Source organism: Muscardinus avellanarius (assembly GCF_963383645.1).
Source record: "Muscardinus avellanarius genome assembly, chromosome: 14".
NCBI lineage: Eukaryota > Metazoa > Chordata > Mammalia > Rodentia > Gliridae > Muscardinus > Muscardinus avellanarius.
Genome location: NC_137800.1, coordinates 69,955,158 through 69,974,337, shown reverse-complemented (window position 1 = coordinate 69,974,337; position 19,180 = coordinate 69,955,158). Strand labels below are relative to the sequence as shown.

Genomic DNA, 19,180 nt, shown 5'->3' with positions numbered 1-19,180 from the left:
CAAAGTCACATCGTCAGACTGTGTGAAAAAGCGACTGCGATGACATGCTGGCCAGAAGTTCAAATTAGGTTCATAAACAAAAAGTTCAAAGTAAAAGGATAAGAAATCATGTGCCAAATGGGAAGCCTATCATAATAGGTCAAATGGGTGTTAAAAACAACTAGATCTAAATGAGATTTTAAGATACTCTACCTAACTGCAGACTTAAATGGAATTATTTACAGCCACATTATTCAGACTAGCCCAATCCAAATGTCCACCAACTGGGAAATGAACAATGAAATGCTGTATATTCATTATTCATATAAGACATTACTTAGCAATAAAAAAGAAAAATAAAGCTGCATGTGGTGGTGCACACTTGTAATCCCAGCATTTGGGAGGCTGAGACAGGAGAATCACAGTTTGCGGACAGCCCCAGCTACTTAGTGAGGCCCTTTGCAACTCAGTGAGACCTTGTTTCAAATAAAGAATAAAAAATAGGGCTGTGGGTATCTCTCAAAGGTAGAGTGCTCTAGCTTTTCCAAGACATTATGTGAATGGTGAACATGGACTTCACGCCATTTATCATGAATTCCATCAGAGCACAACTGATCAACATCTAGATGGCTAAATAATGTGTTCAATCTCTTGCAGCCATATATCCCCTTACATAAGTCGGCTAAATATTTACTTTTATGTTCACTTGTTAAATATTTGCACAGCTGTCTGGACTTTCATGTTTAAGTCACTGTGGTCTTTGTCTTCAACTATAAATTTTCTACAAGACAGGACAGAGCTGTTGAACTCTACATTATGTACAAAACATCACAAGCAGGCCATGGAAGTCCAGACAGAGGCTTCTGAGCAAGGGCAGTCAAAGTGGCCTTATGACCACCAAAGGCTCTCCTTGTCACTAGGAAAGGAAACATGGTAGTGGTTATTGATCTCATTTGTTTTTGAGTCATGTGACTACATTGGCATGTACCAAAACAAAAAGGCTAATAATTCAATATAACTGCTCAAATAGCTAAGAACACAATTCGTTTTGACTGAAGAAATACACTACACTTTATAAGGTATTTGACACAGTGTTGGAAATGGGTGGCTGTTAATATTTTTCTACTACTTCAAGATAAAACAGAATTGATTAATGAAGACAATACAATTTTAAAAAGGTAGCATCCAGAGCCAGGCATGGTGGTGCACGCTTATAATTCCAATACCTCGGAGGCTGAAACAAAGAGGATTCACAGTTTGTGGACAGTCTCAGGTACATGGTGAGGCCCTCCACAATTTAGTTAGGCCTTGTTTCATAATAAAAATAGGGCTGACGGTGTAGCTTGGAGCAATGTCCCTCAGTTCCATCTTCAGTATCAAAAAAAAAAAAAAAGGAAATATTTTAGGCTTTGTGAGCCATACACAACTATTCAACTCTAATTCTGCTGAAAGAAAATAGCCACAGATAGTAATGAATGGATAAACATGGGTATATTGCAATAAAGCTATTTACAAAAACAAGTTGAGACTGGATTTGGCCAGTGAACTATAGTTTGCTATCCTGTGCATAAGAATAAGAGCTATTTAGAATTAAAAAATAAATTACAGATCAACATTTACCCCTATCAGCCCCTGGCCATTCCCATGCTTGTTAACAAAAAAAATTTTTAAATTAAATTAAAGCAATTACATATTAGTCATTTGCTGACCTGTTTATATACATGATGATCTTCTAGAATAGTGAGATTGAAAAAAAGACTCCCTCTTTTTAATATGCCATACTATTTCCTGAATATCAACAAATACCCTGACCCCATAAGGATGTTGTTCTTTAATGTATAAGATAGTGCCCAGTCTTTGATATAATTTATTTATTTATCACCTACCTGATACCTGAAAATATAAAAAATTTAACCTAGTAACTTTATTACTACCACAAATAGAAACTCCACATAGCAAATCTAAGAATTATTTCCTGTTTTGGTCTTTAAAGTTTTTAGTTCATTGAGAAATCTACTCTGACCAAGCAAATTAGACCAATAATCACTTCAGCATGATTCCTTCCCCCATTCTTTCTTCTACCAGTGTCTCAAAACAACTTATTTTCTTCACAAAACTATTTTTCCTTTCTTTAAAATTCATATCAAAACTCCTCCTCATTCAGGTGTTTGCTGAAAATCACCTGACTTATCCAACAATACCTCCAAGAAGTATTTCCTGGTTGTTTTATCCTACTGAGATTACTTTTAAACTGTTTCCCTTTGGGAATTCATGTCACATGTACCGTATTACTCTAAAATTATATTCAATGCGCATTATACTGCTCTTGAGCCTTTATGCTGTGTTTGGAGACACATTATATTAAAAAGGCAGATACCAAGTTTTATTTCTCAGCATAGTCTACCAGAAATTCCCCTGGTTCCCAGACTTAAAATGAAAGGCTAATAAAGCCTCTTAACTCTGATACCGAGTAGTTCATCATCTGCCCTTTCTCTAGAGCTACAACATGGAAGATTCTATGAATATCAGAAGTAGTATACAATTATTACTTTTCCTACTTCCTATTGTACATGACATGAGGAAACACTGTAGAGTATCTTCTACATTTTGCTTAAAATGTGAATGTCTTCACATTAGTTTTCCCCAAAATACCATCTATGACTTCATATCTGAAATTTTAACTGCTATGCTAAACCTCTAATTTAAATAGTCATTTTTCACTTTAAGTAAGACATCTCTACTTTCATCTACATGTAACTAAACAAGTCACATAAGAAAATGTTTTTAATAATAGAACAACTTAAAAAAAAACATGGAAATTCCCTTGCGATAATAAATCCAACCTGGGGTAATGTACACAAACAAAATTGTGAAAATGACTTTCAAACAATCAAACACTCAGAAGGAAAAATAATAATCCTTCTAATTCTGACCTCCTGAGTCACCACAGCTCTCTGTGCTATACTCAGTGAATTTTATTTCATACCTGGACAGCATTTACTAACCTCAATGGTCAGGAAAGAGCTCCCCCTTATTTATATATTAACATCGACGTCAGCAAGCCCGACCAGGAGCAAAGGCTCTGGAGATGGACACTCCGCGGTGTGACCCCGGGCAAGGCAAATTCTCTCTGCCTCATTCCCCATCTGTAATACCTACCTCACCTGCTAAAAGAGATGAAAAAAGCAAGTATGTATAGAGAGCACTTGGAACAGAGTCCAGTGACAGAGCAGTGGAAAGCACAACTTCCTTTTTTTTTTCCCTACAGCTCTTTCTAGCATCATGAAAACCACATGGATCAGCATCCTTCTTACCATTAGCCCACAGCAAATCATTATTATGAGATGTGCTATGCAACATGATTTTAAAAAACCGGAGTCAAGCATAATAGTATCCCTGTAGTCCCAGCTACTTGGGAGGCTAACACAGGATGGCTTGAGCCTAGGGGTTCAAGACCAGTCTGGGAAACAGAGTGGGAAACAGAGTAAAAACATCTCACAGGAAGGAAAAAGGAAAAAAGAAAAAAAAAAAAACACTGCACAAATATCATCTTAAACAAGATACAAATAAGCTGCCCAAAGTCAATTTTCTTAAATTTCTCTGGCCACATTTACTTTCCATCTGTAAATGGGGAGGGTGAACCTCAAGATCTCCAAGGTCCTCCTTCCCGCTGAACGTGTATATAATTCCGGTTAGATAGCATGCCCCAGTATCCCCTGGCACTGGGAAGCCACCTTCCAGATCATCTTGTTTCAGCTCAGTTCACCTTCTTTTTTATTTTTTCTTGTACTACTATCACACACTGCCCTAATTGTATATTTAACCTACTTTTATTGGATACTCTTAACTACTAAGCATTTATTCCTGATCTTTTTTCTTCACTGGCAAATCTGCAAGAGTTGGGAGATAAGCACATCAAATGCACTTCAAAACAATTATTAGGTTTTCCTAAATTTATACTCTAATAGTTGAGATACATAAAATCAGCAGAGCAACATAAAATTCAGGCTTTGTATCAATTAAATAGGCATAAATAACTCTTACTTTACCATGGCTGACTATATACTTAAAAACTTCTAAGTTGAAGATAGTAATTTTAGCTCAATAGCTTCTTTCTCAAAGAATGGCTTCAACACTGAGAAGAAAGGACTCTATTTGCTTATGTTTTTGCGCTTAGTGAACAGTAACACTGTGACACTTTTTGTAATTGGCATATTATTAATATGCGGAAGAATATTGCTAATATGTAGATAAATACTGCTAAATGTTTTAAAAGAATTAAGTATATGAATGAAAAATAAAACACTCTATGTATAAAATATCTTTCCATATAACACAAGAATCAACTTTAGCCCAGACTTGTTCCAATTATTACATTCTAAATATGAAGCTTAAAAATGTTTGTATATAATAGGTCTCATGCACATTATGTATTTTTTCTATTCCACAGTTAGATAAAATTATACCTCATCAGAACATATTTTGAACAAAGATGTTCTAAAATAAAATCATTATTCTGGTTAATCATATTATTACATTTTGTATTTGCTTTCAAAAAGAAAAAAGCACTTGGCTAATGTTAATAAGCATTCAAAAAACATCAAATAAGCTCTCAACATGAGCTGAAAAATAATTATCTACAAAAAAAGAATACCAGATTTGCTATATTAAATCTATTCTTATATTTTTTTATCCTAGTCAAACTAATGTCAGGTATTTATATGATAATTCCTAATAACATCAGTGGCTTTTTCACTCTATCAGCGAAAACTATTTTTAATCATTATTTCCTTTCTAGCTATAGTCATAAGTAGAATTTTTCTTCCTTTTTTTAAAAAAAATAAGCTGTAGGGTTGTTTATCCTACAAGATTTCTGATCTCTTAAATGCTGTCGGCATGGAATTGCTGACCTAACATTCAAATGTGAGGTACAACATATAAACAGCAAGAATGCTCCATGAAAATCATTAATATTAAACCTATTCTACTTATAAGCTCAGCAAAATAATCCCTACATTAACAAGAAAACACAAGATTGTATTCATGGTAAAAATTTTTATAAAGCAACCACTAAAGTAGGCCCACAAATTGACCGCAAATGAAAACATTCATCTTAGATTAATCCTGAAAACTGAGATGGGGCTTTCCTGTCTCACATAGGAAGAGAACAGAGGACAGAGATGGTAGCCACCCTCTGCACATGACCTGTGGCATCAACTTACTAGGCAATAGTTAACTTGAAGACCTCACAATCAGTTTGCTGAGAACTAGATGTAGACAAATATTCTGTTTAACCTCATTTAAGACAGTCAAAACACAAGGCAAGGTTTGAATGAGTTTAAACAGAAAAAGAGAAGTGGTGGCACACTAAGAATTTTCCTCCCTGTAGCCGGTAGTGAATAGAGTGGTGGCTCACACTTGTAATCCTAGTATTCGAGAGGCTGAGACCAAAGGATGGAAGTTCACGGACAGCCTCAGCTACTTAGTGGGGCCCTTCTCAACTCAGCAAGACCCTGTTTCAAAAAAAATAAAATGACTTTAAAAAAAAATAGAGCTGGCGGTTTAGCTGGGAGGTACAATGCCCCTGGGTTCCATCCCCAGTACTGCAAAAAAAAAAGAATTTTCATTCCCAAATTGTTTTCTGTACTCTGCACTGACCCTCTCTTCCAAATCCCTAACCTTGAGAAGTCAGAACAAGGGGCGTGTTAGCCATCAACACTGAGCCCAGATGCAGCTCCTTGTGGGCTGCAGAAACCGCAGGGAGAGGTTTTACGTGGGAGCTCTTCTGTTTCTTCTGTTCATGAAGCACATGCAACACAAGAGTTTGACATAAACCAGTTTTTGTTGCTGTTGTTGTTTGAGAAAGTAATAGCTCTCTATGTTGAGTATCTACCCAGTGCTAGGCACTATAGAAATGCACACTGTAGAAATGCAGTTGCCATATTATCTAGTCTTAACACATTATCTTCATTTTACAGACAAGAAAACAGACCCTTCAAGCTTGCACAGGACCACACATCTAGTTGGTCACAGAATGAGGCCAAACTCTACCTGCATTTTAATTAAATGTACTAAAGCAACAGACACTAGGAACCTACGGTGAAACGTCATGTCCAACATAAGTTAATAACCAGGTTTACCTGCTCAGGCAATTAAAATTTGGTTTTATCACAAGTTTCTTGATGAAAGACCACCAAATATCCTACCCAAAAACTTAAAACAAATTTCATAAGTCCAAATCATCTTAACCCTTCAGGTTGCTAAAAAGCTAACACATTCAAATATTCCTGTTGAGTACATATGACCAAAATAGTCTCTTCTGGCATATTTACAGTTCAGCTAGAAGGAGAATTAGGCTGCAATACTGTAGGTACAATAAGGCACACACGGACAGAAGCAATGCAGGCCCACTGTATGTCTGTGGGAAGGGGGATTTTGACAAAAGGAAAAGAAGAAAGGAGGAGAAAAAGATCTCAACAAGAGTGAAGTTTTTGGCAGACACTTCCCATACAGAGTAAGAAACAAAGCAAAAAGGTAGAGGGAGGGCTGAGAGGTACTTTCCTGAGAGCAGGGCAGCACAGAAATGCTGGATTTGCATGATGAGCTCCTGGAATGGCAAAGGACCACTCATCAGATATAGAAGAGAAGAGTGCCAAAGTATGTGAAGTTCCCTGGCCAAACTCAGGACACTGCACCTCACCTTGTAAGGTGGGGAGGTGCTCTCAGACCCCGTGTGCCAATGGTGGCCATGATCACATCACCCACTAAGTGCTACCTCTCATATTATAATAAAATTGGCTCTTGTGAGGGGAAAACATTCTTATTTTTCATGTCTTATGTTTAAAGCCAAATATACTCAATCAATAAAAATGAAAATGAGCTACTTCAAATTCTCAAACTATGTTTTGCAAAAGGTTTAATACTTAGTACTTTCCACACTGACTTCCAATTTTCAAGTAGATGAGGCTTTGAAACCATGGTCCCAAATACAACAAAATGGGTAATACCTTCTGGTGCTTTTTTTTTTTTCCAAAGCCTTAAAACATATTCACAGTATGATTACCACCGTACAAAAACAGCCTTTCAACTCAGAAGGACAAGCACAGAAATCCCTGCCAAGACACCAGTTCCTCCATTCCACATCACCCAAGAGTACAAGCCAAGCCCTGGGAAGCAGTGGGACGGCCCCTGGCAGAGGAGTGATCAGTAAGGAATGACCGCTGGACACTACCATGCAGCTTCTCTGTCCATTCATCAAGAACACACACAGGAGATCCCGCCTTGGGTTTGTCAACCCATGGCCCAGCGGTCCTTCTCCAAGGAGCCAAGCCAGGCACTAAGCCTTTCTCCTGCACACCAAGGCTTCTCTCATCTCTTCTCAAACTCTTCAACCTCACAGAGGATACAGTACCGTTACACCTCTACCCACTGCACTGTGCGAATGGGAAGCAAGCAACAAACACGAAGGTTCTACCGGGTTATGCTGCCAAGGTGCTGAATTCCACAATGCCCCAGTCATACCGTGCGCAGATTACCCGTCTGGTCTAACTTGGTCTCAGCTGTGCCCCAAACTTACTTCCTGCCTTAACGATCAATCTTCCCACGCTCTTCTACTAAAGAAACCCTAAGAACAGAGAAGTGTAAACTCTTCCTGCTTACAGGGGCATGGTGTGTGCATGTCTAATTTTAAAATCTATGCAAATTTTGTACACTCATCCATGATTGATCCCAGTGGCATTTTTTCAATATTTGTCTGATATTTTAATATGTGTAATATGCATACATGCAGAAAGATTGTATTCTGAGAAGTGAAACTGCCAAAAAAGAAAAAAAAAACATATAATTTGGGATTGTTATGGTATTTATTTAATATTGACTTAATCACTAAATACAAGACAAATACTTCACAGACTATTTATTATCCAAGAAGCCTAAAAGGGGACAATGGGTTTCATGAATACCCCAGCGCTGACAGTGGCTGGGCTGACTCCTGATTGGGTTTTCTGGTTTTCGCTCTCCCCATTTCACATCTAACTGCATGAGAGATGTCTTCTGTAAGCCAAAGCAAAGGACCATAAGTAAGGTAAAACATAATATGCTAATTTACCAGTGAGATACAAAAGATGTTAGAAAGTTAATTTCAGTAGCTCGTGCTTACCTGCTTGCTCTCAGCCCCCAACTCTTCCCAGGGCAAAGCTCTCGTGCCATTTTCAGAGGGCAGGAATATCGAGGTGTTAGTTCCCACTTTCTCCTTCACTCTCTGCGTACTCGCCCTTCCCAGCACCACGCTGCGCGAGCTGGTAACCTAGATGCCACCTCTTTCAGGAGGGCGCCCCACGCTCTGCTCACAAGTGCCTCATGTCCTGAGCCTCCTCTCCTCTGACTCTGCTTCCATGGCCTCTTGTACCCACCTACCTCAGCCTTCCTTTAGTGGCTCAGAGTTCCAAACTGCCCAAGGCAAGCACCTTTCTAGACTTTTACTGATAGACCAGACAGAAACCTCTTTGAAAACTGTAAAAGTATCACATTTTCAAAAAAGTTGCAAGTTATTCTATTCATATACTCATATATTCTATAGAAAATATATTCTGTAAAATTTGTGAGCCAATGAAGAATATTTTCAGATCAATAGGGTACAATGGTTCTTTTATTTACAAGGTTATGACCCAACAACCCTACCCTAAACTGAAAGTACCATAAATTGAAAATTTGTTTAACACACCTAACCTGTGCTTGCTGTATATTGCCGAATGCAAGCCCAGATCACTGCCGCTGTCCAGCATGATCACCTACTGCTGGCCTGGGAAAACATCCAAATCCAAAGTATAGTTTGCACTCAATTTTTCTCTTCCCTTTTTGCTCTGAGATGGGGTCTTGCTTTGTTCTCCTGGCTGGACTTAAACTCCTAGACTCAAGAGATCCCCAGGCCTCAGCCTCTCGAGTAGCTGGCGTAAGAGACATAGAGGACTACACCGCACTGGCTGAAATTCGGTCTCTACTGAACACACATCACTTTCACCCCATCATAAAGCTGAGAAATCACAAGCTGAAACATCTGATGTCTCAGACTGTCTACATTCATTCTTCTAACGACCATCTGGGCTCCTGGTTAAGGCAGCGGTTAGGCTCCAAGCTGCCCTTGTGCAAATTGGAACAGAGTACCCTCTCTGGATAGATAAACCTTCAAGGCAGGGCTCTGGGCTCCAAATGCCCACCTCAGGGTGTGAAAGTCTTGCCTATCATAGTCAATGAAAGGAAGGCCCTACTGAAGTTAGTTCAGATTCTAAATGGGAGAGACAGGCAAATATACATCGAGTTTTCAATATTTTCTATATGAATCTAAATTGGACTTCGAAACATCATAGTTAATATCCTCCACCTAAATTTCTACCTCAGCAGACACTGATACTATGATCATCCACTTAAATGTGGCTCCAGCACTTTTGTTTTCTTTTTTGTGACACTAGGAATTGAACCCAGGGGCATTCTACGATGTAGCTACACACCCAGCCCTTTTTATTTATTTTTTATTTTTTTTATTTATTTATTTTTTTGCGGGCCTGGGGATGGAACCCAGGGGCATGGTACTGGGGTTCCTGGAAACCCTTCTACCTCCGGGCTACACTCCCAGACCTATTTTATATTTTTATTTGGAAACAGGGTCTCTTAAGCCAGAGACCCTGGCTTCGCCATCCTACTGTCTCCTCTTCCCAAGTGCAGGGATTACAAGCGTGCACCACCACGCCCAGCTTATTCTTTATTTTGAAACCAGGTCTCACTGAGATGCAGAGGGCCTCACTAAGTAGCTGAGGCTGTCTGCAAACCGTCTCCAGTCTCAGCCTCCTGAATGCTGGGATTACAAGTGTGTGCACCACGCCTGGCTTCCCTTTTTATTTTGAAATGGGTCTTGCTAGATTACCAAAGCTGGCTTTGAACTTGTGATCCTCCTGTCTCGGCCTCCCAATTACAAGGATTACAGGCGTGCACCACCATGCCCCGTTGGTTCCAGCCCTTTCTTAGCCTGGAAATGAGCGCTCTTTCCAGAGTCAAGTAGGCTGAGAAACTGACCCAATTTCCAAATATCACTTAATGGTGACGGGTCACATTTATTTTTTCAAGGAATATTTTCAGTTAATCTATATGATTTTTAAGTCATTTCTTACCTTGCATGTAGATGCTTGAAGTATTTTTGTTTTTATATGCAATGGTAATAAATACAGTCATCTACTGTATAACAGCATTTCAGCCAACAACAGACAGCATCTCCCAGAGCTCTCATAATGTAACAACTGAAAAATTCCTACAACCTAGCAACATTGTAGCACAAGGTATTACTCAGCCTTTGTGACAATGTTGGAATAAACAAACCTACTGCAACCTCCAGTTGTATATAAGTAGAGCACAATTACATATGGTCTTAGTATAGAATGTGTTACTATAAATATGTTTTGCTTGGTCGGTTTATGCTGGGTGCTATGGACTGAACCCAGACTCTGGAGTTAACCACTGAGCTTCACCCAAGCCCTATATACATGTATTTGACCCAATGTTTCGTCATGGAAAAGAAGTAGGCTTGTTCAAAGTTCTGCAGATAATGGTTTGGGTGAATGCCAACTATAACTCTTTCACACATCTTATTTTGTTAGTGTAACTTATAGAGCGGTACAGAAATAACTCTCCAAAGAAGAATGATGGAAGAATAAAAAAACTATAAGCATAAAAGTCATGGTAATCCAGCTGCCAAAGAATATCAACCATTCACTTCAGATTCCTCAATCCCAACACGGTTCCCATTAAGAAATAATAAATCTCAGCCTTTAACACCTTTAGGTGGTTGGGAAGGAACTGTAACTTTGTCAAATTCACTAAATTCATGTGACAGAAATTTTTTAAGTATCTCCTAAGAGATAGGAATTATGTAGGGCAAATGGAAATGATCAAGAGAAAGAGAACTGACCATAAAGCAGGGTCCGAATATAACAATGTGCACTGCTGATGCCAAAGACATACTTCACGAACGAGTTTACTACCAGTCTTACTTCTACTGAATGCAGGGCCTCACCTCTTAGATTTCTGGGATGAATCTGTTTAGTTCGAGGCATCTTCTTGGATTCAGGAGCTCTTTTTTCTTCTTAGAAACTGCAGGAAGAGATGGTCTCAAAATGATGGCTCTATAAACTCTATGTACATCAATTAATCCATGTGCTAAAAAAGAAAAACAAGAAGCATATTTTACTACCTTTAAAGTGAAAGAAAACACAAAAGTTGTGGCTCAACACAGCACTAGCTCAAGGAAAGTAACCAAGCTGGCACCACTACAAAACATTACTCACTTTTATGTGTGGTGTGTGTGGTACTGGGATGAAACCCAAGGGCATTCTACCTTTGAGCCTACCTCCAAGCCCTATCTTTTATTCTTTACTTTGAAACAGGGTCTCACGGAGTTGCGGAGGGCCTCACTAAGTAGCTGAGGCTATCTGCAAACCACGATCCTCCACAGTCTCAGCCTCCAAAATGCTGGGAATTACTCAATAATTTTTATTTAAACAAAGAATAGGGCTTTTTGCCAATACTTAGGCCTTATTTAAAAAAAATAGAAAAAATATATCACCATACTTTATCAAATAAAAGTGGAGAAATTCACTTTGTGTTTTACAATAACATTACCAGTTACAATTAAAGGAGACCAATCAGGTTACAAAAGGGTTATACCATTTGTAAGAGTAAGTGCCAGGTTTCAGTCAGCTTGTTTAGAATTTAGCTAATAAATGCAGGCACTGTTCTGCCCCCAATTATCAGTCCTCCCTTCTGGGCTCACAGGAGGATGATACTTTGTGGACTCAGATCAGATGTAGTCCTTGACCTGGGAGTGGAAGACAAGCTTGCTTCACTTCCACCCTAGAGCATTTAGTTAAAACAAGAGCCTCCACCGCATTCTTTCCCCTCTGACAGGGGACTAGCATTGCTCCAGGCAGCTAATCTCACATCAGAATGGAGCTTACCCTAACCCAACATCATCAGGCAACAGAAACAAGAAACAGACCCTTGTTGTTTTAAGGCACTAAGGTTTCTGAGTTGTTACTGCAGCATAACTACTCTGCCCTGACCTAAACATTTTTTAAAGCAATCTGAAATACAGTGTCAAGATGGTCTAAAACATAACCAGCTACCTCTCCAAACTAGGTACCTCAGTCTCCCCTTCCACTGGACTCAAGGATCATTGAGCTAAAATTTTAGTTTTAACTTCCTGTAATAAAACTGACAAGCAAGGTTTTATATTAGCATTATACATGAAACAATGTTTAACCTCTATGCAAAAACACAAGAATGAAATAGGAACGCTTTGTTTAAAGTTGCTCTCCTATCTGATACATTTTAAGAAACAAGAGAATCCTACTGACGGCCTCCTATGTGCCTTTGTATTGCCTAAAATTAACCTAATTTAATCCTAACAATAACTGAGAAAATACCTACCATTGATCCCTTTTCAAAGAGAAAAAAAACAAGTTTTGGAAGAGGCCAAGTAACCTGCCTAAAATCAGCAACCATGGACTATGGTACCACATGTCAGTTGCTCTGAGTCTGTTTCCTCACTGGAGACAAAAGCTACTCTTTTAAGAGCCCTGGGCCCCAAATGATGCTTACTGGCACAGCAGATCATGACTGCATACTTTGGTGACAAGCCAGACTGGGTTCAAGGCCAGGCTCTACCCCATACTGTGTGGCCTCCTTCAAAGTACTTAACCTCTCTGAAGATCAGATTTCCCAACTGTAAAACTAGGAAATATTATCCACCTCAGAAGGCTGTAATAAAGACTAAACAACAATATAGAAGCTTTGCCTGTCACACAAAAATGCTGCAATATTAATTGTCCCTAAAAAGCCTATATGGGAAAGAATGCAGCTAATATCCAAATAGACAGTTTAAGAAATCAATGGTTTCGTTTTAGCTAAGAAATAGAAGAAAAAGTAGATTACAACTAACATATTTTATTCCTGACAGGGCTCTATGTCATCATGGCACAAAAATCTTCATAGCTTTTTAACTGCATGAGAAAGAATATGAAATAAGATGGTCAATAGTGTGTACCTCACCTAGCACGGTGCTAAACGAGCCTTAGAAGACATGGTTTCTCAATCGCCTGCGCTAAAGCAGCATCCACTATCTGACTCATGTACATTCTGATTCAACGGAGAATTAGAGACACTGAAGCCAAATAAATTGTAAGAACGCTTAGCTTCGTTTCTTGTTAAACTTAAGGCTTTTAAACAGTCACGATATTGCTAAGTTTTTTAAAGCACGAACTCCGATTGTAATCCAATCATGTGATCCCATCGGATCCGAAGCCTAAAGGTGAAATATGCAAATTCCCGCTCGGTAAGGGCTTTCGGCTCCCGGGTTCACAGCCTACCCGCTATCCCTGGCTGTCCATCCCAAGCCTAAACCCTTGTGGGGAGGGGGAAGTGGGCATTTCCCAGGCAGCAGCGCTGTAGCAACTAGGACGAGCAATAGCGCGTTCCTTTACGGGAAAGAAATAAATACTACATGGTGCAAAACAGGACACGATCAAAAAAAAAAAAAAAAGCGTAAAGACATTGCAAGGAGAAAAAGCATGAATGAATGTGGAGGGCGGAGCCTGGGAAAACCCCTCTGCAACGCTGCACTGAACAAAGCACTTGGCATGCCAGGAGGGGGAATGGAAGTGCCAGCTCAGGCAGGAGCCCGGAGCGGCTGCGGAGAGGAGGACGACGCCGGCGCCGACCCCGGGCGGGCGGGCGCCGCAGCCCCGCGACTCCCCGGGCCGCCGCCGCCGCCCTCCCGGGCCAAGTCCTCCCCGGCCCGGCCCGGCCCGACGGCTGCGGGCGCGCTCTCCCCTCCCGGAAAGAAACTACCCGGGTGGCCGGAGCGGACAGGCGCCGGGAGCCCGGAGCGAAAGGGAAAGCGAGCCGCGGGCGCCGAGCCCCAGCCCGCGCCCGCGCCGCGGCCTGCTCCCGCCCCCCGCACGGCGCCCGCCGCGCCGTCCCTGCGTACCTGCGGGGCCGCTCGCGCGCGGCCGGCCGGGGCGCCCCCATCCCTCCGCCAGGCCGGCGCTGCACGCGCGCTCGCACGCGCCCGCCGCGCGCCCGCCCGCCGCCCGCCCGCGGGGGTGGTCCCGGCCTCCGCGCCGCCCGGCGCAGCGCCCCCGCCGCGGAGCCGCGCCGGCCAGGCCGAGGGCGGCGCCAGCGCCCGCCGCTCGGGACCCCCAGGCGGCGCCCGGGAGCCCGCCTCCGCCGGACGGCCTCGGGCCCGCACGCCCACCCAGCGCCGCGGCGCGGGCCGGAGGGCGCGGGCTTTACCTCTGCGGCGCCCGGCGCGGCTGGCGGCGGCGGCGGGAGGAGCGAAGGTCGAGGTTCCCCGGCGGGCGGGCGGGCGGGCGGGCGGGGCGCAGGGGATCCCCGGGGGCGGGGCGGGCGGCTCCGCCCGGCCGGGTGGGCGCGCGGGGCGGGCGAGGGCGGGCCCGCGGTCACGCGGCCGGGGAGGCCCGGCGGCGCGGCGGGGGGCGGTTGGCGGCGAGGGCGGGGCCGGGCGGGGCCGGAGTTTCTCTTTACCGTCTCTTTACTTTCTGCGGCAGGATGTGGGCTGGCCCGGTGACGTCATGGGGTCTCCCAGCCCCGCCCCCCGCCCGGGCCGCCTGGGGAGGGGGGCTGAGGAGCGGGGGGGTGGGGGGGACCCCAAGGGGGTTTCCTCAGCAACGCTGAGAAGGGAAGGGGGAAAAATCATTGTGAAACTTGAAACTCATTAACTTTGAAAAACAACTTACACACACACACACACACACACACACAGGGGGCGGGGTGTTGGTTTGGAGGGCAGAAGGGGACATATTATTAACCCTGAACTGAAACCACTTTTTTTTTTCCTGGGTGGCGGATGTTCTATTAAAAGAGAGAGGAACGCCAAGGTTATTCCAGAGGCCGCGGAGCTCCCCAAAGCCAAAGCGGAGCGCGCGATTAACCCCTGCCTGTCCGCCTGACAGCTGGGGGTTAAAGGGGCGGGAAATTCGGGGCAGAAGGAGGGTGCGGGGCTGCGCAGCCCGGGGCTGGCTAAGCCAGCGAGCGGTGAAAAAGGAACCGGGAGCAATGACTGTAAACCAGAGTTTGACCCCGGCTTCTAGAAAGCAGTAGAGGAAGCGAGGGGTGAAATCTATGGAAAAAACTTCAGGCGGGGTCGCACCTGGGTAAGGAGGGTGGTTTTCGAGGTTATGGGGCGCGCAAACTACACATGTAAACCTAACAAGGAGAAGAAATTAACTGGTTTAACAGGCCTGGAACTTGAGCTCTGGGATCAGGGAAAACAAAAATTCGGGTAAAAAAAAAAAAAAAGATTCTTTGATACAATCAAACCGGTTTCCCCTTTTAAGGAATAAAAATGCTAAATAATCACACACTCACTAAAGCAGCTGGCCATCTGTGCAAACGTAATTGTTTTGTTCCATAAAGATGTCTAGGTCTTTCCTGCGAGGGTTGACCCCTAAAATTTCTCTGAGGAAATCCTACCTCTAGCTCATTTGAACTAAGAAAAGCCCAAAGCCCCAGAACGGGCAGGATTAAAAATGGAATCCTCAGTAATGGCAAGTTCGGAGCCAAAAATAATGTTATGCAAAGGGGAAAATATGCCTACCAACAAGTAAATTTGGTTATAGGAGCAAAGGTCCTGCAATTGTAAACTGAAAATGACGTTTATCATACTGTGCTAACCCTACAATAAAACAACGCAATTTTAACTTTCTATGTGATGTCATCATCTTTTATGAAATGAAATAATACTCAGTGGGCAGCGATGATTAAAAGTATACAGTGTAACTCCCCAACTGGGTTATTCTAATTAAAAAATAAATAAACGTGCAATTATAAGTAAAAGTGTAGCTGGTTATGTATCAGGACAAAGGTACCTGTAAGTCGAGTCCGTCCTTTGGGAAGTCAAAAAATAGTAACTGCAAACTTTTTTACTCAATACCCGAGCACAACAAATATACACTAAGAACACAATGTGTATGCACGATTGAGCGTTGCTATGAACTTCTGAACAAAACACACATGCAATGCTGAATTATATCAACTTTGGCACCTCAATCTATGTTCTGAAGCAGCAAGCCAATATTCAACTTTTCTTTGAAACAAGTCCAATACGGGAATACTCTCCTAGTAAGTTTTCCAGTTTTTCTAAATGCCATTTCTTCAAATTTCTGCAAATCTGACGTCCTAGATAATCAGAATGCAGGGAAACGCAGCTAGGTTATAAAGTTCCTTGTCTGGTTTGTTTCGTGGCAAATTCAAGATAGGTTCAGAAAATGTTATCAAATAAACGGAACGGAGGGAGGGTTTTTTTGTTTTGTTTTGTTTTGTTTTGTTTTGAAGCAGAGGATAAATGCGAAGGGTAAACTGCAGTTTGAATTGTCAAAAATCCTGGCACAATGGGGGGGAGCTGGTGACCATTCTCAGCCACAGGAGGAGGGGGCAGTCTTCCAGGGGAGGGGACGCACTTGTTTGGGGTGGCATCTCGGCGGGCGTGCGAACGCCGGCGGCGCCTCCGGTGGGGGGAGAGAGAAGGGCAATGTCACCCGGAGCTCCTGCAAGCATTTTTGCTGCTGCGCAGTCGGGAGAAAGCGCCAGTCCAACCCAGCGCCTCGCAGCCCCGCCGGGTTCCCACGCGGCCCCGGGCCCAGCCCGCCGCGGGCCCCCCTGGCGCGGCCCCGCCGCCCCGGCCGCGCGGGGATCCCGGAGGTGCCTCCCGGGCCGCGGGGTCAGGCCGCCGGCCCTCCCTCCCTCCCCGGCGCGCCGGGCTTCCCCGTCCACCGGCCGGATGCCCTCCTCCTCCTCCTCCCCCCCCCTCCTCCTCCTCCTCCTCCTCCTCCCCCTCCTCCTCCTCCTCCTCCTCCTCCTCCTCCCCCTCCTCCCCCTCCTCCTCCTCCTCCTCCTCCTCCTCCTCCTCCTCCTCCTCCTCCTTCTCCCCCTCCTCCCCCTCCTCCTCCTCCTCCTCCTCCTCCTCCTCCTCCTCCTCCTCCTCCTCCTCCTCCTCCTCCTCCTCCTCCTTCTCCTCCTCCTCTGGGCCACCGGGCGACAAAACCTTCCCGGCACGCTCTGCCAACTCTGTCCCACGCCCAGGCTCTTCCCAAGCCAGGCGTCAGACAAAAGAACCAAGCGGAAAACTTACCCGAACTGCAACGCCAAAGTCTGATCCAGAGCTTCCTGGGTTTAACTTTTCATTTTAAAAACAACAAAAGCACAAACCCAAAGCCTCGGAGGTTGGAAGTGGGCGTGAGAGGAAATGCTAGGGGAGGCGCTTCGCTCGCTGCCCCCCCCCCCCCGGGCCGCCGGCCCTCGCCCGGGGCTTTGACGGTATCTAGGGCACCGCCTACCGGGGCTTAGACCCCGGGCTCAGAGCCCAGAGTCATTGACCCCGCACTTAATAGGTTGGTTGGAAGCAGAGGTAGCAGGTGGTTACTGGAAACGGTTCCCACTTCTCACCACCATCCCAAAGCAAAAAAAAAAAAAAAAAAAAAAAAGGAAAAACCTTTCACAAGGGCTTTCCCTCTGTTACCAGGACTGAAGAGGAGGAAAGATTCTCCTGGTGATCTTGGAGAGTTGAGGCATTTCTCCTTAGACACACAGAAGGAAGCCTCCTAATTAAATTCGTTTTCCCTCCACTTTCCACTCACAGTACAAACGTGTAACGCCCCGTGAGAGTGGATGTTTCCTGAGGCCTTATTCTGTTTTTAGATCTAAGTTTTGAAAATAAGTAGTATTTTCTTTCCGAGATGTTCCTGCAGCCTAGGAGAGACAAGAAAATACCTCTGAAGACAGTACACTGTAATAGCATGGCTTTCTGATGGGCCAGAATAGCCACACGCCTTCCGGCTCACCTAATGGAAGAATTGTAACTGTTGATTTTTATTTCATTCATCTGGAGAAGCTAGCAGGAGCTGGATAGTTTATATTAGGTTAGCAGTCTTAGGGTAATCACCAACAAAGATGCCTTTGAAAAATCTGATTAATAATAAACAGAGATGGCTCTGTCTCCCATTCTTCCTTACCCGGGCATCCACTTTATGACGACAGCGGCCTGTGTTCAGGCCTTGCCCTCTGGGAGTTTACAAATTAATGGAGACAGGATAAACACACGGAAAAAAATACCTAGAGGGAGAAAGGATGCAAGAAGAAGCTTATAAACAGAGCCAATTAAAGTTATACAGCGTTATTTACACGATTGCTGAGAGGTTTCTGGTCTGGCTGAGGGCAGAGCTATCAGAGAAAGTTCCATCCTCTGAGTGAGTTCGCAGTCGTAATTTGAAGGGAAGTTCAGGACTTGGCAGGGATGTGAGAACAGTGTTCCAGGGGAGGGAAATAGCTTAGGAGTGAGAACTAGTGAACTGTGTGTGATAGTTTTTCCTCCTAGAACAGAAAGTCCAAGCAGATGTGAAACAAGTACCCACCCAAACCAGGACACTTACGAGTGAAAGGGAAGCTATTAATAATTATGCCCAGATGCGAGCCTCACACCTGACCTGGGGTTTTCTAGTGTTGAGCTGAGGACGGTTAGAATGGGCAGGCCCCAGGAAACCCGAAAAGAGCCCACCCAGCCATCATTTGGAAGAAATTAAGAGATGAGACTGCAAATAGTTGAGAGTCCTTTAGAGACATCCGGACTGAGGATGGTCTTTTAAAGGAAAGTTACTGTTGCCTGTGGATTTAGGGTAGATATGGGAGCTGGTTAGAAAAACCACAGTCGTATTTGTGCTAGTGGTAGTAGCAAAAACATTAGGAGGGCTAGTGATCCCTTGCCGGGAGTCAGGCCACCATAACTCCAGACTGTACATGAAGGAACAGAGACTAAGATTATTTAGTGTTTCTAAAAAGCTAACTCATCTGCCAGAAGCCACAGACTCATAAATGGGAGATCCGCAATTGGAATCCAGAGAGCATCAGATACTGTCAACTTTGACATTGTTCTTTGTGAAAAAAATTACAATAACTTTATAATATTCTACCTCTGTGGAGCAAAGGAAAACGAAAAACAATGATTTGCTTTTAAAGTTTGTTGTTCAAGTTTTGAGATCCTGGAAGACTGTGTCATGAAAATGGAGATGGGATAGTGTATTACCTAAAGAGGAGAAAAGAGTGCCAGGTGTGGTAGAACATGCCTGTAATCCCAATATTTGGG

At 43.6% G+C, this 19,180-nt stretch overlaps 1 protein-coding gene across 1 annotated transcript in view; it reads right to left on the bottom strand.

The window, feature by feature from the left end:
* Nucleotides 1–11,081, bottom strand: part of HIVEP1 (HIVEP zinc finger 1) — a gene marked incomplete at both ends in the record, with an annotated part of 124,349 nt that extends 113,268 nt beyond the window's left edge. Inside the window, one exon of the mRNA XM_080710936.1 lies at nucleotides 11,042–11,081. Coding sequence (XP_080567062.1) covers nucleotides 11,042–11,081 — 40 coding nt within the window. The remainder of the gene's footprint in view (nucleotides 1–11,041) is intronic.
* Nucleotides 11,082–19,180: the final 8,099 nt, after the last annotated feature.